Source organism: Coloeus monedula, assembly GCF_965178545.1.
Source record: "Coloeus monedula genome assembly, chromosome: 23".
Lineage (NCBI taxonomy): Eukaryota > Metazoa > Chordata > Aves > Passeriformes > Corvidae > Coloeus > Coloeus monedula.
This window is the reverse complement of record NC_138803.1, coordinates 705974-730945: the sequence shown is the minus strand read 5'-3', so window position 1 is coordinate 730945 and position 24972 is coordinate 705974. Positions and strand designations below refer to the sequence as shown.

General features: G+C 63.4%; 3 protein-coding genes across 3 annotated transcripts; 2 read left to right on the top strand and 1 right to left on the bottom strand.

The window, feature by feature from the left end:
* Nucleotides 1-710: 710 nt before the first annotated feature.
* On the bottom strand, nt 711-4686 carry LOC309581472 (protein FAM107B-like; the record flags this gene model as incomplete). Its single annotated transcript, XM_082296093.1, has 4 exons — nt 711-821; nt 1481-1598; nt 1695-1839; nt 4593-4686. The coding sequence occupies 4 exons, from the start codon at nt 4684-4686 to the stop codon at nt 711-713; spliced, it is 468 nt and encodes a 155-aa protein (XP_082152219.1).
* Nucleotides 4687-4799: 113 nt separating this feature from the next.
* Nucleotides 4800-6756, top strand: TMEM167B (transmembrane protein 167B). Its single transcript, XM_082296181.1, has 3 exons — nt 4800-4865; nt 5459-5590; nt 6064-6756. Exons 1-3 carry the CDS (start codon nt 4856-4858, stop codon nt 6144-6146), a joined length of 225 nt encoding a protein of 74 aa, XP_082152307.1. The 5' UTR covers nt 4800-4855; the 3' UTR covers nt 6147-6756.
* A 3058-nt stretch (nt 6757-9814) lies between these two features.
* ELAPOR1 (endosome-lysosome associated apoptosis and autophagy regulator 1) lies at nt 9815-23279 on the top strand (the record flags this gene model as incomplete). Its single annotated transcript, XM_082296032.1, has 22 exons — nt 9815-10040; nt 12199-12319; nt 13465-13657; nt 14750-14897; nt 15483-15563; nt 15846-15951; nt 16029-16178; nt 17110-17198; nt 17272-17449; nt 18050-18178; nt 18261-18351; nt 18443-18548; nt 18621-18758; nt 18860-19114; nt 19727-19900; nt 20764-20929; nt 21694-21790; nt 21864-21965; nt 22348-22474; nt 22542-22720; nt 22801-22966; nt 23211-23279. Exons 1-22 carry the CDS (start codon nt 9942-9944, stop codon nt 23277-23279), a joined length of 2964 nt encoding a protein of 987 aa, XP_082152158.1. The 5' UTR covers nt 9815-9941.
* Between the last annotated feature and the right edge of the window lie 1693 nt (nt 23280-24972).

Sequence of the window (24972 nt, the reverse complement as noted above, 5' to 3'; positions counted from 1 at the left end):
CTGCAGGCTCCCCAGAACAATGGCCTGTTCCCCTCCTTGGTGCCCAGGGCGGTGCTGCCAGCCTGGGGCTGCTGATGTGAGATCAGTGCCTCCTCTTCCCTCCCAGCGGGCTCCAGCTGCAGGTGGAAGGGGCAGGGGTGAAACACGTTTAACTGTGGAAATGGAAAGAAACACCAGGAGAAGACAGAGGAGAAAGGAGAGGGAGACTGAATGAGTGAGGAAGGCTCTGTGCCACCAGGGGATGGCTGAAGGCCTTGGATGGACACCAGCTGCAGCTGGGCTGGTGGCACCACCAGCAAAATGAGCCAGTGGCCACCATGGCCGCCCTTCATCCCCACCATGCACCATCAGCCCATGGCAATGCCGCCCCATTCCTGTCTCTGTCCCATTTCAATCAAGAAAAACAAATAAAAGACTTTATTTGATGTTTTCTGGTTCATGGAGCCAGGGCAGGTGCAGGTCAGGGGGAGAGTGTTGCCTGCATCCTCCACATCACCCGTGGCACTGCCCTGGCTTTATCAGCTCCTTCCAGCCCTGGCACCCTGGTTGTCACTGGCATGGGGACATCAAGGCTCCAGTACTCATCCCTGACCACAAGCTCACCCAGAATGGCAGCGCTGGGTGCTGTTCCCAGTGCCAGGATGTGCTGGGGACGGGGGCAGCCCAGTGTGTGCCGGGGCCTCAGGGAGCTCTGCTGGGCTGGCTTCTGCTCACGTCTGCCGGGCACCTGCCTCCTCCAGCTTCATCTTCCGCAGGCTGTCCCTCACCAGCAGGAACTCGGGGCGAGGGTCCGGCTCTGGCCCAGCCGCCTCCCGCTCGTGCTGCAGGAGGGGCAGCCATGGGGCCTGGTTGGGATCCCCCCAGCCCTCCCCATGACCCGGCTGTCTCCTGAGCCAGGTATTTCCTCAGCTGTCACCATGACCTGGTCACTGTTGGCCATCCCTTAACCCGTGTCCACTCCGTCCAACTTCCCTCAGCCACCCACCAAGTTGCCTGGATATTACTCAGCCCAACTGCCCCAACAGCCTGATCAGCACCTGGCTGTGCCCAGGGAAGGACATGGATAGGTAGCTGGATGGGCATGGGGAGGATGGATGGAGGGATGGAGGGATGGATGGACGGATGGAGGGATGGACGGATGGAGGGATGGACGGATGGAGGGATGGAGGGATGGACGGATGGACGGATGGAGGGATGGATGGATGGATGGACGGATGGATGGATGGATGGACGGATGGAGGGATGGATGGATGGATGGATGGATGGATGGATGGATGGATGGATGGATGGAGGGATGGATGGATACATGGATGCATGGAGGTTGGATGGGAGGATGGATTCATGGGTACATGGATGGATGGTGGATGGATACATGGGTGGATGGATGGATGGATGATGGTGAGGTGAAGGCAGGAGGGTTGGCCTGGATGCAGGGATGGAGGCTGGGACAGAAGGACAAGGACAAAGAGACATCACAGACCTCCTCAAGTCTCTGGTGGCGCTTCCTCAGCTGCTGCTCCAGGTCGGATGGGGGCCCCCGCAGCTCCTCCCGCAGCTGCCTCAGCCGGAGGCTCTCCAGCACCCGCGGGAGCTCGGCCCTGTGCCGGGGCAAGATCCCCCTGTGGGGATGCCAGACTTCAACCGGCCACCCCACCCGGCCACCCAGCTGGAGGCAGGCCCATCCCTATGCCCACCTGCTGTGGCTGAAGAGCAGCTCCCGGTGCAGGTCCCGGTGGCTCCGGGACTCCCGTATCGGGTTTGGCACCTTCTTAGGCTGAATGAGGCCCCTGTGGCCATCAGGGGCCAGGTCCAGGGAGAGAACATCGCTCCTGTCACCTTCTGGAGGGGTAGGGGGATCAGTGGGGGATGGGAGAACCAGGGGGTGGGTCACCAGAAAAATGAAGTCACCAGTGGGAAAGGGTCACCGGGGAGGGGGTCATGGCGGGATGGGGTCACCACAAGGGGTGGGACAACCTGGGATAGGGTCACCGGCGGGTGGGGAGGAGCCACATGCCAGCACAGGGTGAGATCCTAGACACCAGCCCTGTGTCCCCCAGCCCCTGGAGTCTTGTGGTGACATAGCCTGGAGTCCTCACATGCTGCCCCCAGCACCCCAAGGGTCCCTGTGTACAAGTGTCCCTGTCCCAGGCCACCCTGTGGTCCTCATATCCTCCCATCACCCCTTAGGGTCCTCATTATCCCTGGTGTACCCACCACCCATCAGGTGCCCATCGCCTCTCAGGTTCCTGTTGTCCCTTGGGGTCCTCATTGTCCCTGGGGTCCCCATCACCCCTGGGGTGTTAGTCATCCCTCAGGGTCTTCATTAGTCCTTGGGGTCTCTATCGCCTTCATTGTCCCCATTGTCCCTGGAAGTCTGTTCCCCATTGCTCCTGAGGACCCCAGGTTCCCATCACCCTTTGGATTCCCACCACTCCCTGGTCCCCATAACATCCAGGTTCCCATTGCCCCTGTGTCTCCATCACCCCTGGCATCCCCATTGGCCTTGGGGTATCCGTCACCCCCAATCCCCATTCCCCTGGGTCCCACAGCCCCATGCCCTAGTCCCAGCACCCACCCAGCACCGCGCTGCTCCTCGAGGCTTTGTCATCATCCTGAGAAAGGCAAAGACAAAGTTGTCACTAGTGGGGACCAAATCAACCCCTGATGTCCCTCCCGCTGCGAGCTGCAGCTGGCCTTGGTGGGAGCAGGAGAATGGAAATTCTCCATGTTAGATCTGAACAGAACACATTAGGACCTAAGGAGGGTGAGGGGTCCCCAGGCTAAACACCAGAGGACAGGCAGACGTTGGCCCTGGGGATGCGTCTTGGCATGGCCCCTGTTGTCCCCTGCCACCCCCAGCACGGGTGTCCTTGTCCCCCTGGCATCCTACTCACCCTCTCGCTCTGTGAAAGGCTCCATGTCCTCAGTGCCAGCTCTCCTTGTCCCTGCACCCTGGGGGCTGGGGGTGCAGGAGCACAGCCGGGGCCAGCCCCACAGAACCAGCGGATCATCGCTGTGCCCTGCCAGTGCCAGTGACGGTGCCAGTGACGGTGCCAGTGACGGTGGCCCTTCTCCTATCAGCAAGAGGCACTAAGCCCTGGGATTAGCCCTGACTGGGTTAAGGGGATGGTGACAGATATCCTGCGCTGGGCTGCTGGCACTGTGCCCGTGGCTGCTCCTGGGGGCACTGGGGTCACCAGTCCCACTCTGGACACTGGAGTCTGCTGGGGGCACTGGAAGCACCGGGGGGAACTGGGACCACTATGAGTGCACTGGATGTGCTGGGGGCACCAGACTCAGTGGTGGCACTGGGAACACTGATGCTGGGTACATTGGGAACACTGGGAGTACTGGGAACACTGGGTCTGTAGGGGTACTGGGACCACTGGGGGCACCGGAGTCTGCCGGGGGCACTGGGAGCACCAGACCCTCTGGGGGAGCACTAGGTTCACTGAGGGCACTGGGAGCACTAGGGACATTAGGAACACGGGTGTACTAGGAGCACTGGGCTTGCTGGGGGCACAGGGAGTACTGGGAGCACTGGGACTGCTGGGGGCACTGGGGGCCCTGGGAACACTGGGAGCCTTAGGTTTGCTGGGGGCCCTGGGAACACTGGGAGCACTGGGGACTGCTGGGAGCACCAGGACCACTGTGGGAACTTTTGGGCCACTGGAGGCACTGGGAACCCTGTGGGTACTGGGGTCACTGGGAAAACTGGGACAACTTGGGGCACTGAGGTTTGCTGGGGGCACTGGGACTGCTGGGGGCACTGGAAACACAGGGACCATGGGGGCCACTGGTGGGCACTGAGAACCCTGGGGGCACTGGGGATTTCTGTGAGCACTGGCAGCACTGGGAACGCTGCTGCTGGGTGCGCTGGGACTGCTGGATTGTGTGGGTTACTGTGGGAGCTGAGGGTTACTGGAGGAACTGAGCTGGGGACTGGGTGCGCTGGGAATTATGGGGGGTGCAGGGAGTTACTGGGTGCACTGGGGGTCAACTGGGAGGCTTACAGGGGATACTGGGATGGTGATTGGGTGACATATGATGTTACTGGGAGACAGGGGTTACTGGAAGTACTGGGATACTGGAGGCACTGGGGTTTATCGGGGGACCTGGGATTACTGGGGGGCCTGGCAGTTACTGGAAGGGCTGGGATGGGGACTGGTGCTTGGAGAGGGGCCTTAGGTTTAGATTGGGAATTACAGGGGAACCTGGGGGTCAGATTGCACTGGGGGGTTACTGGGAGGACTGGAACTCACTGAGGGCTGGAATGGAGACCAATTGCACTTGGGTAGTACCGGGATACTGGGAGGATGGAGGGTTACTGGGAGGACTGGGGCTTACTGTGGGCTGGGATGAGCACTGGATGCTGGGGGGTTATGGGGAGATTGAGTTACTGGGGAATCCGGGTTTCACTGGGGTCTGGTTGCATTGGCGGGGGGTTACTGGAAGGACTGGGGATTACTCGGAGTACTTGTGGGTTACTGGGAGGACTGGAATGGGGTCTGGGTGCACTGTGGGGTTACTGGGAATACCGAGGCGTCTCTGGAGCACTGAAATGGGGACTGGTCACACACGGCTGAGCGCACCAGCAGCTCCGGCGCGGATGAGGCGCCGGCAGCGCTGGGGCTCATCGCTGCTGCTGGGCGGGCACTGGGCCGGCACTGGGCCATACTGGGCCATACTGGGCCATACTGGGGCTGCACACGCACCTCCCCCAATAGGCGCTCGATTGAGGCCGCCTGCTCCTCAGGGTCCGCGTCGGGCGGGTCGGCGCTCGGCTGGCCGTGCCTGTCGGCCGCTTCCGCTGTCGCGTTGGCGCCGCGGGGGCCCGGGGGGGTCCGGGGCCGCCATGACCAACGGTGGGAACGGGGCCCGGGACAACCGAGGGGCAACCGAGGGGGCCTTGGGGAGAGCCGGGGGCCGGCATAGCCCATGCTGGGAACGCGGGAGCGAGGGGCTGTGGGGCGACGGGAGGGCCGGGGGGCCGCCATGACTGGTGGTGGGAACTGGGGAACGGAGGGGCCCGGGGAGTCCGGGCGGATCCGAGTGGGTCCGGGGCCTCAAAGACTAACGGGGGAGGGAGGGGGGGGAACGGGGCTTTGGGGGTTCCGAAGGCGGGGGGGCTGAGGGGGCGCCGTGGGGAGAGCGCTGAGGTGCCGGGGGGGGGAGGGGGGGGCTGGATGGGGCTGAGGTGGGGGAGGACTGGGAGGAGCTTTTGGGAGGCGATTGGAGACCGTGTCCCTTTGGGGGCGGGGTACGGGGCGGCCTGAGTGTCTTCGGGAGGGACACTGGGAAGTCTGTGTCCCTTTCCGGGGGCATCCTGGGAAGTCTGCATCCCCCCATAGGGGCAGAGCTGGGAGGTTGTTCCCATGGTGTGTGGGGGTCCCCTTGGGGGGGGCTGAGCAGGGACCTGCAGTGCCCCCTGACCCCCCCCCGACCTCCCTCCCCGCAGTTTACTCCCTGGACGGGCTCCTGGTGTTCGGGCTGCTACTGGTTTGCACTTGTGCGTACCTGCGGAAGGTGCCCCGACTGCGCACCTGGCTCCTGTCCGAGCGCAGGGGGGTCTGGGGAGTCTGCCACAAGGGTGAGGGACACTGGGGACACTGGGGTTTGGCGCAGGGATGCTGGGAAGACTGGGATGGGGGCACTTGGAACACTGTGAGCTCTGAGAACGCTGGGGCACAGGGTGGGAGCGCTGAGAACGCTGGGGCACAGGGTGGGGGCACTGGGAACACTGGGATCTGGGATGAAGACCTTGGGAATACTGGGAGTTGGGATGGGATCCTGGGGTCTGGGATGGGGTACTGGGAACACTGGGGTACAGGATGAGGATGCTGTGATCGCTGAGTTCGGGTCTGGGACAGAGGCATTGGGTCCAGGATGGGAGCCCTGGCTTCTGGGATGGGGACACAGGGATTGGGAATAGGAACAGTGGGTCTGGGATGGGCTCACAGGGAATCTGGGATGGGAACACGGAGTCTGGGATGGGCTCACAGGGATTCAGGATGGATCTGGGATGGGGACACGGGGTCTCACCCCACTCCGTCCTACCTGCAGCTGCTGTGATTGGGACCCGCTTGCACGTGGCTGTGTCTGTGTCCTGTCTTCTCATGGCCTTCTACGTCCTTGTGGGGAAGTGACCACTTGGAGGCCTGCTGGTGACCTGAGAGAGACCCTGGGACTGACAAGAGATCCTGTGACTGATTCCAGAGACCCCAGTACGGATCAGAGACCCCGGTACTGACCCCAGTGTCCCAGTACCAACCAGAGACCCCACTGCTGACCCTGGAGACCCTGATACCGACCCTGGAGACCCCAGTACTGACCCTGAACCACCCCAGGTCCTGCCCCTGGCAGCAGCCTGTATCCTGCGTGTGGCAGCCTGGGGACCATCATGGCCCATCACCCTCCTCGAACCCACCGTGGGCAACTGTGGGGGCCACCAGGGCACCTTTAGACTGTTGGAAAAGGATTTCCTGTTAATCCTGTGGAGAAGTGGGTGAAGGGACCCCTGTGGCTGGGGGACCCAGCTCTGCCCCGTGAGCCCCTTCTCTTGATGCCGAGCAGGGTCCTGGTGGTGGGACCATGGCAGACTGTGGGGCCCACACAGGGCCCCCCGCATCAGTGGGATCTTCCCACGCCCCTGCAGCATGAGGGCCCTTAGGGGGGTCTCCCTCTGCAGTGGGGGGCGGTAACCCCCTCCGGGTTGTAAATACTGGACCGCCACGTGCAAATAAAGTGGGGGTTCCTCTGTGGCAGCACTGGCTTGGGGGCCCTGTGGGGCGGGGCAGGCCTCTGGGGGGTTTTGGAGGGGTCCTGTGGGGCTGGTGCCATGCCAGGGAGGTACTGTGGGGATGTTTCCTGCAGGGTGGGGGTTCCTCTGGGAAAGGGGGGTTCTGTGAGGCTGCTGCCCTGTCCGAGGGTGCTGTGGTGTGGGTCCCATTGTGTGCGTGTGTGTGGGGAGGTCCTTGGAGGCTGGCTGCTCTGGGTTGGAGGGCTCCCATGGTTATGGGGGTCCTGGGGTGGGGAGGATTTGTGCAAATAAAGCGTGGACTCCCCTGTGGGTGCCCTGGCAGGGCTGTGGGGTGCGAAATTGCTGAGTGGAGCCTCCTGGCCCGGCGGTGCCGTTCCCGCTGGAGGTGCCCAGTGGGGGTGCCCGGTGGGGGTTCCCGGCGGTGCCCGTGGGGCGCGGGGAGGGTGCAGGGCGCTCCTCCGGCCGGCGGGGGCGCCACGGCGCCGCCTCGCCTTCCCGTCGTGCTCCGCGGGCGCGCTGTACAAAGGGCAGGACCGGAAGTGGCGGCGGTGGCGCGGGTGTGCGCGCGCGTGTGTGTGTGTCGGGTGCGTGTCTGTGCGCGCGCTTGTGCGTGTGTTTGCGTGTTTCCGTGCGTGTGTGTGTGTGTGTGTGTGTGTGTGTGTGTGCGCGTGTGTGTGTGTGTGCGTGTGTGGTGTGCGTGGCTGAGGCGCCCGCTCCCCTCCCCCTACACGTTGATCTTATTCGATCGGCCGGGCCCCGCCGGGCCGAGGTGAGAAGAAGACGCCGCGAAGCCCCCGGGCGCTGTGCGGCAGGGCCGGGCGGGATGAGTCGATCAGATAGGCGAGGCCGCGGCCGCTGAGCGCCCTGCGATTCTGACCCGCGCCCTCGTCCGCAGCCCCGGGGCCGCCACAGTCCCGGCCCGGGCCGTGTGGGGAGGCGGCAAGTGCGCCCGGTACCAGGCTCCGTGCGGGCTTTGCAGGGGCTGCTGCAGCCCGGCGGGCCTTGCGCGCTCCGTGCCACGCTGGGAGTCGTTCGCCGGGCTTTGCAGTTGTGTGCGGCACAAAGGCTCTGCACGGGGCTCTGCTGGCACCTTGCCAAGTGTGTGAGTTGGGCAAGGGCCCTGCTAGCCCCGCAGGGCACTGGGGACTCTGACGAGACCTGTGAGTCCCGTGCAACACGTTGTGTGTGACACCACAGGCGTGGCCTCTCTGTTTTATTGGGTGTGTGGTGATGGGCACAGCCGTGGTGGTGACAAGACGATGGCCACAAGGAGACAACCACGGTGATGACTGGGGGATGGCCGTGGTAACAAGAAGGACAGCCATGGTGCTGACAAAGCTGTGATGGTAACCAGGGGACAGCCACGGTGGAGACGAGGACCATGCTGGTAATAAGAGGACAGCCGTGGTGATAACAGGAGGACAACTGTGGTAGTAGCAAGAGGATGTCCATGGTGGTGACAAGGGGACAGTGGGGTGGTGACCAAGGGGTGACACAGTGGTGACAAGAGGATAGCCACAGAGGTGAAAAGGGGACAGCTGGGGTGGTGGCAAGGCCATGGTGGTGATGAGGGGACAGCAGTAATTCTGGCACTACTGGGAGAAGCAGCTGTGGTGGCTGCTGATGGTGGCCCTGCTGTGAGGACACTCAGAGAGGGGGCTCACCAGCCTGGCAGGGTTCATCTGCCAAGGTGACACTGCAGATGCTGTGGGGCACGGCCACCCCATGCCACTGTCTCCAGCTGTGGCCCAGTACACCTGGGGTTGTGCCCATGCTGCCATGGGGACAGGCATGACCCCTCCCTGTGGCTGTGTCCCCCATGCCCATGGTACCTGCTGGCATCCCTGTGCCAGCACAGATGGACAGGTGTCACTTGTGTTCCCCAACCCACAGGGTGTGCCACCAGAGTTGGGACCTCTGTGTCACCTTAGCAACTCTGTTCCCCATGTCCTCCTGTATTCCCCTATGTCCCCTTGTGACTGTGACCCCCATGTGCCCGCCTTCCCCATCTCTATCAGCTATGTCCTTCATGTTCCCATATTGCCTGTTTCCTTCATGTCCCCATATGTCCCCCATCTTCCTGTGTTCCCATATCAGCTGTGTACCCAGTGTCCCTCTGTAGCCCCATATCAGTTGTGTTCCTCTGTGTCCCCCACATCCCTCATGTTCCAATATCCCCTCTATCCCCTGTGTCCCCCATGTTCCCATGTCTCCTATATTCCCCTTGTCCTGTGTCCCTGTATCAGCTCTGTACCCAGTGTCCCTGTGCCCCCGATGTTCTTGTGTCCCTCGTGTTCCTATATCCCCTGTACCCGCTATGTCCCTCGTGTCCCCCAAGTCCAGCCCACGCAGCTGCGTGTGTCCCTGTCCTGTACCCAGTGCACTGGGGCTGGCCCAGCTCTGGGAGGACGTGCCCTGCGGGGCACACGGGTGGGACACAGTCCCCCAGGGGTGGAGGCAGCTCCGGGGTGCGACCCCCCCCTGCCACGTCCCGGTCCTTCCCCAGAGCCGGGGGAGCGGGAAGCGGGGCTGTTCCCGGGGGCGAGATGCCCCGAGACGGTCCCAGTGCTGTTCCTGGAATAGCATTCCCAATTCTGTTCCCAGGGATAAATTCCCGATGCCGTTCCCGGGAGCGCGTTCCGGGATTACATTCCCAGTCCTGTTTCCGGGGATACACTCCCAAGGATGATGGGGTTCCCGGTGCCGTTCTCATGGATAACGCTCCCAGTGCCGATGCCCGACGCCATTCTCGGGATACCATTCCCGGGATCCTGTTCCCGGTTCCATTCCCGGGTATAACCCTGCCGGTGCAGTTCCCGTTCCCGTGTGTCTATTTCCAACACCGATCCGCGGTGCCATTCCCGTGAATAACATTCCCGGTGCCGATTCCCAGTGCCGTTCTCATGGCAAGCGTTCCCGGAGGCGATGCCGGCTGCCATTCCAAGGGGTTCTATTCGCGATCCACTGCCCGTTCCCGTTCCCTGGGGCGATGCCCCGTGCCGTTCGCGGGGGTTCCGTTCGCGGGGGTTCCGTTCCCGGTGCTGTTCCCGGGGGCGGGGGCAGGTGGCGGCAGGTGCGCGGGGGCCGGGCCGTTGGCGGGGGCGGGGCCGCGGCTCCGGTGCTCGCACCGGCCGTTGCCGCCGCCGTTGCCGCCGCCGTTGCCGCAGTCGTTGCCGCCGCCATGGCCGGTACCGGAGCCCGGTGGATGCCGCTGGTGCTGTGTCTGGCTGTCACCGTGTCACCGGCACGCACCGGGGAGCAGCTACACGTCTGCAAGGAGGTACAGGCACCGGGAATGGCGGGGGGGAGGGCAACCGGTAACACACCATCACCCCCAAATTCCCCCCACACACCCCGGGGATGAAACGGCGTCCCGGAGCACGGGGAGGCCGGTCCCTATGGGATGGGTGGGACAAGGAGGGGACAGGTAGGGGTCGGGGATCCCGGTGGCACCGGGGGTGGGGTGTCTCCTGTAGCGGAGAGGGACTGGCCGACCCGCTGGGGGCCCGGGGAGGGGTCTTCGCTCCCAGGGGCTCGGCCAGTCCCCGAGCGTCTCCTTGGGGACCCCAACTGGCGTCGTCCCATCATTGTCTCCAAGTCCCTCCCCCTCAGACCCATTGGGGTCTCCCCAAACCCTCCCTGAGTGCTGCTGGGGCGGGCGACAAGGAGCGGGGGGACAATCCCACGTGCCCAGCACACGGTGGCCAAAGTATCCTGTGAAGAAAAACTAGGGGGGATATGTCACTCACCAGGATCTGTTTGCCTTGGGGACAGTGGGTGAACCCCCAAATGCCCTCCCTGAGTCGTCCCCCCCACCCCCCCATTTTCCTCCCCCCTCCTCAGAGCCGCGGCTGCTTTTAATCTGGGCCAGGAATTTTTTTTTTTTTGCCGTGATCCAATTATTTTTTTATCTTGTTCCATGATCCGGAGCTGGAAACAATAGACTGGGGCTGGCACCTGCCCCAGGAGGGATCAGTCCCCCAGAGGGGGTGTCCCCTGTCCTTCACTAGGGACAGCCTTTTTCCCTCCCCTGGCCAGAGCAGAGTGACAGTGGCAGTTTGGGGTGCCCTCTGCCTCCAGAGCCGCCCTGGGGCTGAATTAGGTCAATTTATCTAGATTAAATAAAAACCTGGAAAAGTTCGGGAAGAGAGAAAAAATACCCTCTCCCCAAGGGAACCCCTAGGGACTGAGAGCAGTGTGGTAGTTCGGGGCTGCTGAAAGTTGGGGTCACCCTTTAGGTACCCCCAGGGTGGTGGGGACCTTCCTCTGTGTCCCCATCCCAGGGCCGGGGGGCTCCGTGCTGCCTGTACATGGGCAGGGAGTGCTGCAGGCACACCCTGTCCCCCCTTTTCCTTCTCCACCCCCCTTTTCCCTCTCCAATCCCTCTTTCCCCTCCACACCCCCCCACCCCCTCTTTCCCCCCCATTGCTGCATTTCCAGCTGATGGGAACATCAAAGCAGTTGTTTTCTCATCAACCTGCCACGCTCCAGCAGCCGCTGGGAGCATGAAGCCACAGCACCGGCTCTGACACCCCAGAGCTGCTGTGAGAGGTGGAGAGCTCCCACTGTACCCCAAACCCCAGCACCACCGCCAGATGTGGCCTTCACCCTGCCCACGCTGTCTGTCCCTGGCATCACCTCGCCAGCCTTCAGCCAGCCCCAGCCTGGTGCAGCTGGCAGGATGGAGGGGGTCACGGTGCCCCTGCTGTCCCCAGCACTTCCCAGTTCCCCCTACAGCCCCCTGTGCTGGCCCCCCATGCCTGGGGTGCTCCCACACCGTATCTGGGTTGCACCGCAGCTGTTTGACGGGCGAAGGGTGTCACAGCCATGCCAAGGCACACCGAGGGGTGTGACAGTGCCATGTGCTGCCAGGAACATGGGGGGCCCCGGGGGTTCACCCCGGGAGGGGGTGCGGGGCTGTCGCTGCTCTGAGGCTCTCTTGTGCTGTGGGCTGTTGGGGGAGATCCTGGGTGACCCCACAGCGCTCTCTGAGGGAACGCGTCCTGGGGTGGGGGGTCGTTACGTGAAGTGCTGCCTGCAGCAGTCCCCCAGACCCCCCCCAGCCAGGCAGCCCCCCACCTCCAGCATCCCTATGGCCCAGGGTCCCCCACCCTGGGCGACCCCACCCTAAGCAACCCCTGCCACAGCACGCCTGCACCCAAATCATCCCCCCACCCACAGCACCCACATTTCCCAGCATGCCCCCATACTGACCCCCTCGCCACAATACTCCCCCACTCGGAGCACCCTCCCAAGCCCCTTTTACCAGGCCCTGGGCACTGCGGGATGTTGCCACACCTTAACTCAAAACCATCCCTTCAAGGCACAGCTGGGCCCAGGTGCCAGGCCCAGCCCCTCTCGGGGGGCACAGGGTGTGGGGGCAGCCCGGGGCTCTCGGGGTGCAGCTCCCCACCACGTTCCCTCTCTGTCTCCTGCAGTCCGAGTACCACTACGAGTACACAGCGTGTGACAGCTCAGGCTCACGCTGGAGGGTGGCTGTGCCACACACGCCTGGACTCTGCACCGGCCTGCCCGACCCCGTCAGGGGCACTGCGTGCTGTGAGATTTCCACCAGGAATGGGACGGGGTCAGGTTTGGGGGGTGGGAATGACAGGGGTGGGAAATAAGGGCAAGGGGAAGGAGAGAGCAGGGAGACAAGCACAGCCATTGTCAGCTCCAGTGCAGGCAGCAACAGGAGGGATGGAATGGGATCAGTGGGATGGGAATCCCCCTGGGATGGATGGCAGAGGAACTACAAACACTGAGATGGCATGGAGTAGGAATCACACACACGGAGTCCCTGGGATGGGATGAGAGGGATGGAAATCACATGCAGGCATTGGGATGGGATGAGCCAGATGGGAATCACATGCACACATGGATAGGATGGGGTGGGAATCACACATACAGTCATGGAATGGGATGAGAGGGATGGGAATCACACAGACCCTGGGATGGAAATCCCCTCACCCCACACGCGCACCAGGACAGGACGAGTGAGATGAGAATCCCCCTCACACAAACTCACTCACCAGAATGGGATGAGAGAGATGGAAATCCTGCTCTCATAATGGGATAGGATGGGATGGGAATCCCACACATACAAGTACTAGGATGGGATAAGAGGGATGGTCACACACACACTTGCACAAGGATGGGATGGGAATCATACACACAGTCACCAAATGGAATGAGAGCCATGGGAATCCCACACACAGTCACCAAATGGAATGAGAGCCATGGGAATCCCACACACAGTCACCAAATGGAATGGGAGCCATGGGAATCCCACACACAGTCACCAAATGGAATGAAAGCCATGGGAATCCCACCACATACACTGGGATGGAAATCTCCACTGGGATAGGTTGAGTGAGATGAGAATTCCCCTCACACATACTCACTCAGCAGGATGGGGTGAGCAGGATGAGAATCCCAAACACACCCCCCCAAACCTTGGGGATGCCCCAGCTCCATGGCAGAGGGTTACATCCTGCCTGGATTGGGCAGAGCTGGGCGTCAGGTGCCAAAACTCATGGATGGGGGGGGTTGCCTTTGTGGAGTGGTCAGAATGGAGTATCCCAACACCTCCACCAGCTGGGAGCTCTTGGAAATGTGGAGCTGAGGGTGATGAGGCTGTAGCAGCACCAGGGGGGCCGGGGGGTGACCCTCCAGGCCCCATGCCCCCCTGTCTCCATTGGCAGCATTCTCCTGCAAGGCGGGTGAGTTCCTGGAGATGCAGGCACAGATGTGCCGGCCCTGCGCTGCGGGCACCTACTCACTGGGCACTGGCGTCCGCTTCGATGAGTGGGACGAGGTGCCCCATGGCTTCGCCAACGTGGCCACCAACCTGGAGGTGGATGACGGCTTTGGCGATGCGGCAGAGAACTGCACAGCGTGAGTCATTGTGTCACTGGCTGTGACACCAGCATGTGGGCACCCAGCATGTTAGGACTGGGTGCAGGGCACAGCGAGCAGGATGGGTGCTGTGACGCCCCTGTGCAGCCATAGCACCCTGTTGCCCCAACGCCCCATCCCCTTCTGTCATCCTGCCTGGGAGGTGACACTAGCAGGGCACCCTGATCACAGCAAGGGAACACCCAGCAGCGTCACCCCCACAGCAGTGGCAGGATCCCAACCCCATGGGACCCCCATATCAACACTCCTCAGAGAGAGAGCACCTGTGGAGGTCCCCACAGCACCCAGGGGGGTCTCCACACCCCTGTGCCACCAGCCAGTGCCTTTATTTACCACCACAGCCCTTTGATCCTCACTGGCAACCTCTGAGCTCTTTCAGTTGTGCTGGCAGTCACCAGACCCTCCCAGTTGTTCCACAGCCATTAAACCTCCTACCAGCTGGTTGTACCAGCAGCCTCTAAACCTTCCTGGTTTTACCACAGCCTCTGAACCCTCCCAGTTGTACCAGCAATCCTCTGATGAAACCCTCCCAGATGTCCCGATAGCCACCAAACCCTCCCAGTTGTACCACACCAGTGAGCCCTCCCAGTTGTACCAACAGCCACCAAACCCCCCTGGTTATACCAACGACCACCAAACTATCCCATTTGTACTGGAAGCCCCTGAACCCTCCTCATGGTACCAACAACCTTGAAACCCTCCCAGTTGTACCAACAACCACCAAAACCCTTGGTTTTACTGGCACCACTGCACTGCCCCATCGATGCCCCTCTCAGCCATTCCCTACTCCCAGCAGCATGTTCCTCATCCAGCCACATTCCCAGAACGGGGCAACCCCACTCTGCTCTCCTTGCAGTCCCCATAGCTCTCAGCAGGGCAGGGGATTCTCCCCAGGGATACGTGTCTAGCCACCACGCCTTGCCATGTCCCCAAGCTGTCCCCAAGCCCCTGTGCCCCCCATTTCCCTCCTGCTTCCTGGGGACCCTCCCAGCTGTCCCTACAATCCCTGTCCTGCCTCCCATGGGGTTGAGAGTGGTGACAGAGTCCCCGGGGCCATGTCACTCGCCCCAGGTCAACATGGGTGCCACTGGGGGACTACGTGGCCTCCAACACGGATGAGTGCACAGCCACCCTCATGTATGCTGTGAGCCTCAAGCAGTCGGGGACTGTCACCTTCGAGTACATCTACCCTGACAGCAGCATCGTCTTCGAGTTCTTCGTGGGTGACAGGGGGCAGGGGTGGAGGGTGTGGGTCCTCAGGGACATGGGAGGGTCCTTGGGGACATGGAAGGGGTCTCTTGGGACATGGAGGGGTCCATGGGGATATGGGAGGGGGTCCTTGATGGCATGAAGGGGTCTCTAGGGACATGGGAAAAGTCCCTTGTGACCTGAGTGGGCCCCTGGGCACTCCTTAGGGGTCCCTGGGGACATGATGTTTATCCCTAGGGACATGGGAGGAGTCCCTCAGAGCATGATGTGCCTCCCTGGGGACATGGCAGGGGACCCTGGACACATGGGAGGAGTCCCTGAGAGGATCTCTGGTGACGTGACAGGGGTCTCTGGGAACATGGGGAAAGGGACCCTGGGTACATGGGAGGGGTCCCTGGGGATATGCTGGGGGTCCTTGCAGACATGGAGGGGTCCCTGGGAACATGAGAGTGGACCCTGGTGACATGAGGGGAGCCCCTGGGGACATGGCAGTGGTTCATGGAGACATGAGGGGGGGTCCCTAGGAGCATGAGGGGTGTCCCTGGGGACATGCGGGGTCCCTGTGAACATGGGGTCCCTGGCACTCTCCCTGCAGGTGCAGAATGACCAGTGCCAGCCCACGGTGGAGGAGTCCCGCTGGATGCGGACGACAGAGAAAGGCTGGGAATTCCACAGCGTGAGTGTCCGTCGGGAGGTGACGGGGGGGGGGAAGTGACACGGGGGGGGAGGTGACACGGGGGGGACGTCCCTCGGTGTTCCCCCGGCGTCTCTTGCCCCGCCCCTGGGAAGTAGATGCTCCACGAGGCTGCGGAGGGGGCGGTGGGTGGTGGCAGACGGGGGTGCCACACACCCCCCTCCACTGGTTCCAGCCCCCTCCTCGGCAGCGGGACCCCCACCCATGGTGCCAAACCCATCCCTGGCAGTGGGATTACCCAGCCCCGTGGGATCCCTCTCCCAGGTGGAGCTGAGTCGCGGGAACAACGTGCTGTACTGGCGGACCACCGCCTTCTCCGTCTGGTCCAAGGTGCCTAAACCGGTGCTGGTGAGGAACATCGGCATTACAGGTGGGTGGGGGCAGGAAGGGGAGTCTCAGGGGTCGCGCACCCCCCTCTACGCTACCTGAACCCCCTCCCGCTCCCAGGAGTGGCCTTCACCTCCGAGTGCTTCCCCTGCAAACCCGGCACCTTCGCCCCCACCGCCGGCTCAACCGCCTGCCAGCCCTGTCCCGCCGACACCTTCTCTGGCAAAGGAGCCACCGCCTGCCAGCCCTGTGACCCTGATACCTACGCCGGTGAGAAGGGACACCCGGGGGTACCCCGTCCCAGAGCTGTCCCTCTAGTATCTGCCCCTGAGAAAGGGAGGGATGATGGGGGGAGTAGGGGTGACCTGACATCCTCTGGTGGGGACAGTGCTGGGGCCCCTCACAAACCTGACACCTATGCTGGTGAGAGGGGACGCCCTTAGGGGTCCCTTTGTTCCCGCACTCTGTGCTGCAGAGGTGGCCCTGGGGGAGGGAGAGGTGATGTGGGGAGCAGGGAGGACCTGTTTTCCCATAGTGAGTCAGGGACATGGATACCCCACAAAGTGGGGACAGTGTTGGAGTCCGTTCACGAATCTGACACCTCCACCGGTGAGAGAAGACACCCAAGTGTCCCTCACCCAGAGCTGCTACCCTTAGGGGTCCTCCTGTTCCCCCAGTGCGGGCGTGCCCCTGGGGAAGGTGGTGCGGGAGACAGGGATGACCTGCTATCCCTTGGTTGGGAGTGGGGACATGGACACTCCATGTGGCAGCACTGGGGTCCCCTTGTGAGCCTGATGCCTACTCCAGTGAGAGAAGATCAGGACGTCCCTACCCACGAGCCTTGGGCTTCCTCTTGTTCCCCCACTTTGCACTGCAGGGGTTGCCCTGCGGGAGGGAGAGGTGATGGTAGGGACAGGGAGGACAAGGACACTCCGCAAGGTGGGGACAGTGTTAGAATACCCTTGCGAGCCTTATGCCTCCACTGGGGGTCCTCCCACCCAGGGCTGACACCCTTAGGGGTCCCTATGTCCCTCCACTCTTCCCTGTCTGGGTGTCCTTGGAGCAGGTAGGGGTGATGTGGGGAGTAGGGAGCACCCACTACCCCTTGGCTGGGAGGGAAGACGAGGATGCCCCGCGTGGTGGGGGCAGCGCTGGGGTCCCCGGGCCGTTCTGGCTCACCCGCCGTGTCCCCCCTCGGCAGAGCCCGGCTCGGGGTCCTGCAAGCCCCGCCCCCCCTGCACGGACAAGGATTTCTTCTACACCCACACGGCCTGTGACGCCGGCGGGGAGGTAATGCGGGGGCACCCCGGGGTGGTCCCCCTGTCCTCCGGTGTCCCCCCCGGCTCACCCGCTCCCGCGGCAGACCCAGCTGATGTACAAGTGGGCAGAGCCCAAGATCTGCAGTGAGGAGCTGCCGCAGGCGGCCCGGCTGCCACCCTCGGGGGTCAAGACCCGGTGCCCACCCTGCAACCCTGGCTTCGCCAAAGGCAATGGCAGCACCTGCCAGCCCTGTCCCTATGGCTCCTACTCCAACGGCTCCGGTAAGGCGGCCCTGTCATTGTCCCCAAAGTGTGACTGGGGCACCCCGAGCTGCCGGGGGAAGGTGGGTGCCACTCTGGTGCAGGGTTGTCCCCTCTCGTCCCCATGGCTCCAATACGGACACCTCCATCATTGTCCCCAAGGACTAACTGGGGTCCCCAGGGCTGCCAGGGGGAGGTGAGTGCCACCTCAGTGCAGGGTTGTCTCATCCTGTCCCCATCATTGCTCCTAAGGGGTGACCATGGCACCCCAAGCTGACAGAGAGGAAGGTGGTACCACCCTAGTGCAAGCACTGTCCCTATGTATCCACTGAGAACATCCCAGTTATTGGCCCCAAGAAGTACCTGGGGTCCCTGGAGCTGCCAAGGGAAGCTGGGTGCTACCTCAGTACAAAGCTGTCCTCTCCTGTCTCCATCATTGTCCCCAGGGGGTGGTGACCAGGACACCCCAAGCTGCAGGGAGGGGAATGTGGTAACACCCTAGTGCCGGGCTGCCCCCTCTTGTCCCCATCACTGGCCTCAAGGGGCAAGCAGGGCACCTCAAGCTGACAGAGGGGGAGGTGGCTGCCACCCTTGTGCAGGGCTGTTGCCTCCTGTCCCCAGCCTGCCTCAGCTGCCCAGCGGGCACTGAGCCGGCGCTGGGCTTGGAGTACAAGTGGTGGAACGTGCTGCCCCCCAACATGGAGACCACTGTGCTCAGCGGCATCAACTTCGAGTACAAGGGCATCGCAGGTAGTGGCAGAGGGTTGTCCCTTCCCTGTCCCCTGCCAGGGGACTGCCAGAGACCCCTCTGAGCATCACTCCGTCCCTGCAGGCTGGGAGGTAGCCGGGGACTACATTTACACGGCAGCTGGAGCGTCTGACAGCGACTTCATGATCCTCACGCTGGTGGTCCCTGGCTTCAGGTGAGGTGGGGACCACCACCAGGGTGTCCCCAGGGAACAGGGGGGACACAGCCATAGGGCAGAGCTAGCAGTGTCCCCACGCTGTCCCCAGCCCTCCGAGCCCAGTGCTGGAGGACACAGAGAGCAGGGAGGTGGCCAGGATCACCTTCGTCTTTGAGACGCTGTGCAGCGTTGGCTGTGAACTCTACTTTATGGTGGTGAGTGGGGGGACACAGCAGTTTGGGGGGGACACAGTGAATTTGGGTGCCACCATCCCCCTGTCGCTGCAGGGTGTCAACTCCCGCACCAACACTCCGGTGGAGACGTGGACAGGCTCCACAGGGAAACAATCCTACACCTACGTGGTGGAGAAGAACGCGACCATGAGCTTCACCTGGGCCTTCCAGCGCACCCCCTACCATGAAGCGGTGAGGGGTGGGGGGCCCTGCTTTGGGAGGGCTGGAGGGCCCCCGGTTTGGGGGGCCAGTGGGGGTCGGGAGGTTGATGGTGATGGTGCTCTCGGTGCCAGGGCCGGCGGTTCACCAGCGATGTGGCCAAGCTGTACAGTGTCAACGTCACCAACGTGCAGGGGGGGGTGGCCTCCTTCTGCCGCCGCTGTGCCCCCCAGCCCGCTGGGTCCTGCACCCCGTGTTCCCCTGGCAGTGCTGTGGACCCCGGCTCGGGCACCTGCCAGCCCTGCCCGCCTGGCACCTACCTGCGGGGTCACCCCTCCGACGGGACACCCACCTGCCAGCCCTGCGGCCCTGGCACACACAGCAATCAGGTGACTGGGAGTGGCAGGCGGTCCAAGTGTCCCTAAGTGTCCCCATGGGTGATGCCAATGGGCCCCAGAGGAGTGACACCAGCCTCCCCACACCCAGGATGTCCCAGATGGTAGCACTGGGCAGCACCAGGAGGGTGATACCATTATGGGTGGGTGACACCAGCCCCCCCAGTCATCCTGGGTGCATGACACTGTGTCCCCAGGGAGGTGACACCAGGCCCTTACAGCCATTCTGGATGGGTGACAAGATGGGTGGCAGTATGGATGACAGTGTCTGACCCTGGCTGGGTGATGCCTGCCCTTGGCCATCTCCAGGGAGGTGACACCAGCCCTGTGGCCATCCTGGGTGGGTGACAGGGTGGGTGACAGTGTCTAATACTGGGTGGGTAATGCCAGCCCCCCAGCTGTCCCCAGTGAGATGACACCAGCCCCTCCCAGCCACCCCAGATGGGTGACACTATCTGACACTGGTGGGTGGCAGTGAGTGACCCTGGTGACCATGGCCTTGCTGTCTCTGAGGGGTGGTGCCAGCTCTCCACAGTCCCCACAAGGGTGTCCCCAGTGGCCACAGCGTGGCCATCCCTGAGCCCCCGTCCCTGTCCCTGTTCCCAGCTGCGGTCGCTATGCTACAACAACTGCAGCCTGGCACTGGCGCTGCCAGGCCGGATGCTGCACTTTGAGTTCCCGGCTCTGGGCATGGGTGCCGGGGTGGGCACCGGGCCCAACTTCACCCCCAAGGGGCTGCGCTACAGCCACCACTTCCGCCTCAGCCCCTGCGGGCATCAGGTGAGACCCGCGCGGGCAAACACGTGTGCACACATGGGAACGTGCCCGGACATGCAGGACGTGGGCATGGGCACACAAGTGCAACCGTGGGCACATGGGTGGGCACTCAGGAGAGTGGGCACACGTGGGCAGGAGGCCATGGAAACATACATGCAGACGTGGGAACACACCTGGGAAGGCAGGTCCCACCTGGGCACGGGCACACAGGTACAAACACAGGCACAGGAACGCAGGTGCACACATGGGCACACACAGACAGGAGGGCACAGGAACACGCATGCATGTATGGGAACACACCTGGGCACATGGGTGGGTGGTCACGGGTGCACAAGTGCGAACGTGAGCACACATGGGGGTGCGTGTGCACACACGGGCACGTGAGTACAAATATGGGCACATGGGTGGGCACTCAGGAGGGTGGGCACAGAAGCACAGGTGGGCACACTTGGGCACGCATGGGCAGGAGGACTCGGGAACACACATGTACACATGGGCGTGTGGATGGGTGAACACGGGCACACACCTGTGCACGTGGATGGGACAGGGGCATGCAGGTGGGCAGACATGGGTACACATGCGTATGTGCTCATAGGCATGCAAGCACAAGGACATGTATGCAAACACACACACACACACGCAGGTGTGCAAACACAGGTGTACATGCAGCCATACCTGCACACACACACGCTCTTGTGCAGTCACATGTGCACAGTCACACACACGCCTGCACAGTTGTGCAGACACACGTGAACACTCGTGCAGACACGTGTGGACACTTGTGCAGCCACACCTGCACACACAAACACCTGTCCCTTGCACACACATTGCCACCCCACACACGTGTGTCATGTGTGTCCCCACAGGGCAGGAAGATGGCCTCGTGTGCTGACAATGTGATGGCAGGTCGGGGGAACGCCGCCCGTGTGGTCACCTCTTACGTGTGCCAGAGCATTCTGGTGCCCCCTGACATCACCGGTGCCCGCACAGCTGTGTCTTCTCAGCCTGTCAGCCTGGGCGACCGCCTGCTGGGTGAGGGGGCCACTCAGGGTCACTGAGACACATGGGCAAGACAGACAATGGAACACCTTGGTGGCACTGGGACACTACCACTGGGACACTCCGTTGGGACTGGGACACGTGTGGGACAGGGACTGGGACACCCTGGTGGCACTGAGAGTGGGACACCTGGTTGAGGTGCGACACCCTGGCAGGACAGGGGCCAGGACATCTCAGTGGCACTGGGATATATGGGTGGGACAGGGAGTAGCCTACTCCAGTAGCACTGGGATGCCCTGGTGGGACTCAGACACATGGGTGGGACAGGGAGCAGCACACCCTGGTGGGACTGGGACACCCCAGTGGCACTGGGAGTGGGGTACCCTGGTGGGATTGGGACGCTCTGCTGGGACTGGGACACTGGCACTAGGATATTTCAGCAGCACTGGGATACCCTGGTGGCACAGGGACACCCCAATGGGACTGAAATACACCCTGGTGGAACTGGGACACTACAGGGGCACCTTGTTTGGGATTGGGACATTGTCACCGGTATACCTCAGTGGGATTGGGATACACTGCAGAGGGAATGGGACACACTGGTGGGACTGGGACACCCCGGTGGGACTGGGACTCCTCAGTGGGACTGGAACACCCTGGTGTGACTTGAGGCACCCTAGTAGGACTGGGACTCTCTGGTGGGACTGGGACACCCTTGTAGGACAGGGACACTCTGGTGGCACTAGGACACTGGGACGCACCCCAGTGGGACTGGAGACATCCCTCTCTCCCCGCAGGTGTCACCACCAGCTCCGTGCTGGACGGCATTGTGTCTCCCCCAGAGCTCTTCCCCCCCAGCCACCCTGACCTGCCTGACATCATCTTCTTCTTCAGGTGCAGGCAGGTGACAGGGAGGTGACACCCACACAGTGCCCCCACTGTTCTGACCCACCATGTTCCCTGGCAGGTCCAACGACATGACACAGCCCTGCAGTGGTGGCCGGGCCACCACCATCCGCCTGCGCTGTGACCCCCTGCGCCTTGGCACTGGCACCCTGGCTGTCCCCAGGTGGGGAGGGAACACTGGGCACCCCAAGGAGTGATTTGGGTGACCCAAACATCTCCTGCTGTCATGGGTGGGCATGTCCCTGAGGTGCTTCGCTTTGGGGACGCCACTGACACAGTGTCAGAGTCCCTCACCCTGAGGCGTCATCCTGGCTGTGTCATTGGCATCCTGCGTGTACTCAGGTTGGCAGTGGAACAAAGGAGACCCCGGGGGAAGTTATGGGACCCCCAAGGTCTCCTGCTGTCATGGGTAGGCACTTCCTTGGGGTGCTTCACTTTGGGGATACTGCTGTCATGGTGTCCCCACCCTGGGTTGTCACCTTGGCTGTATTCCCCACTTTGGGGTGTCACCGCCACCTGAGCCCCCCCTTTTTGCCCCACCCCAGCAAATGCCCTGAGGGCACTTGCGACGGCTGCACCTTCCATTTCCTGTGGGTGACGGCAGAGGGATGCCCCCGCTGCTCCAGCTTCCACCACCGCCCCATCGTCGGCGCCTGTATCGGCGGCGTCCAGGTACCGCCCCGTGCCCTGGGCTGGGCTGCGGCTCTCGCGGCCCCTGACCCCCCTTTCCCCCCACCAGAAAACCACCTACGTGTGGCGGGAGCCCCGGCTGTGCCACGGCGGAGACGCGCTGCCGCCACAGGTGATCCAGGCGTGCCGGAGCGTGGATTTTTGGCTAAAACTGGGAATTTCCACTGGGACATGCATGGCTGTCTTGCTGGCCGCGCTCGCCGCTTATTTCTGGAAAAAGACTCAAAAGTGAGCAATTGGCGGCGGGCTTTGGGGACACGGGGGCTAGCACTGTCACGGGGGAGTGATGGCACCGCCTGCATTCCCAGGTTGGAATACAAATATTCCAAGCTGGTGATGGACGCGGCGGCCCGGGAGAGCGAGGCGACGTCTCCCGACAGCTGCGCCATCATGGAGGGGGAGGACGCGGAGGACGAGCTGCTCTTTGCCACCGAAATGTCACTTTTTGGAAAACTTAAAGCCCTGACGGCCAAGGTGAGCGGGGCGGGCCGGGGGGGGGGGGGGGGGGGGGCACAATTCTGGAGTGGCCACCAGAGAAGCCATGGGGGTGGGATTTGAGGATGGTCAGTGCCTCAGTTCCCCCAGCCCGGGGGGCTCTGTGCCTCAGTTTCGCCACCCTGAGGGGGCTCCAGCCCTCAGTTTCCCCACCCCGGGGGGCTCCGGGCCTCAGTTTCCCCACCACAGGAGGGCTCCGGGCCTCAGTTTCCCCACCCCACAGCGGATGCCGGATGGATTCGACTCGGTCCCGCTCAAGACCTCATCCAGCAGCACCGATCGGGAGCTGTAAGAGGACGGGGGACACACTCGCATCCCCCAGCCCTCCCGGGAGCTGTGACGGGGCAGGGGGCACCCACAGACGCCCTGCCCCCAGGCAGCTGTGAAGGGAAGGCGGGGTACCCACGACCCACCCCCCGTCCCCCTCAAAGTGGCCTTAGGGACCCGCTTCGGACCGGAGCTTCGTTACGGCTTTTGTACGTGTGGCCCCACCCGTGCCCCCCCCCCCCCGTGTCCTCCCCATACCGAGCACCCAAAAATACCAAATACAGGAGTGGGGTTTGTACAAGGGCTTCGTGTGTGTGGGCACACGGGGCTGGAGGGGGGCACGCGTAGGGGGTGCGGGGAGCGGAGCGTGGGCACCCAAAATGGGTGGAGGGAGGGTGTGGGGGTGTGCGCGGGGTGTCACACACGTGGGAGTGGGTACCTCGGGCTGGGGTAGGGGTGCAGACGTGGCGGGGCCAGCGGAACTTTGACTTCCACCTCCATGCCCCCTCGGGGGGCGAAGGGGGATAGGGTCCCCCACATGGGTGGAGGCACCAAGACCCCGCCGGGACCCCCAGGGAGGGGACGGTGAGGTGACATGGGGTGACATGCGGTACCATGGACAGCTACAGTCGTGCCATGGGGTTCTGTAGAGGGGCGTAGAGCAGCCTTTGGGACTCCCGTGCGCAACTGGGGTGCGGGGCGTCCTCGGCTAGGAGGTCCCCAGTGCCCACCAGTATCCCCGGGATGTGGCTGAGGAACCCCGGAGGTGCTCGGGGTACGCGGGCAGACCCGCGGAGATCCCTCGCGGGGGGGGTGAGGGGGGGGGCTCAAGGACTGCTCAGGCCCCTCCAGACCCCCTACATCCTCCCCAAACCCTCTCATACCCTCCCCATACCCCAGTTCTCCCGCCCTGCCAGGGCCTCCAGACCCACTGGAACGCCCTCTTGGCGGGGGTCAGGGATGCTCGGACCGCTCGGGCCCCCCCAGCGCCCCTATATCACCCCCGTACTTCCCCTGCCCCCCATTCCCCCGCCCCCCATTCCCCGGCCCCCCCATTCCCCGGCCCCCCCCATTCCCCGGCCCCCCATTCCCCGGCCCCCCATTCCCCTCCCATTCCCCTGCCCCCCCCATTCCCCGGCCCCCCATTCCCCGCCCCCCATTCCCCCGCCCCCCATTCCCCCGCCCCCCATTCCCCTCCCATTCCCCGGCCCCCCCCATTCCCCGGCCCCCCATTCCCCCGCCCCCTATTCCCCTCCCATTCCCCTGCCCCCCCCATTCCCCGGTCCCCCATTCCCCGCCCCCCCATTCCCCGGCCCCCCATTCCCCGCCCCCCCATTCCCCTGCCCCCCATTCCCCTCCCATTCCCCGCCCCCCCATTCCCCGGCCCCCCATTCCCCCGCCCCCCACTCCCCTCCCATTCCCCTGCCCCCCCATTCCCCGGTCCCCCATTCCCCCGCCCCCCCATTCCCCCGCCCCCCATTCCCCGCCCCCCCATTCCCCTGCCCCCCCATTCCCCCGCCCCCCCATTCCCCGGCCCCCATTCCCCCGCCCCCCCATTCCCCGCCCCCCCATTCCCCCGCCCCCCATCCCCCGGTCCCCCATTCCCCGCCCCCCATTCCCCGCTCCCCGATTCCCCGGTCCCCCATTCCCCGCCCCCCACTCCCCGCTCCCCCATTCCCCGGCCCCCCCATTCCCCCCCATTCCCCGCTCCCCGATTC

What these genes read in the sequence shown, in the direction of transcription:
- TMEM167B (XM_082296181.1), top strand. An exon ending in CTGGGGAGTCTGCCACAAGG is followed by an intron (nt 5,591 to 6,063) that starts GTGAGGGACACT and finishes TCCTACCTGCAG; the next exon opens with CTGCTGTGATTGGGACCCGC.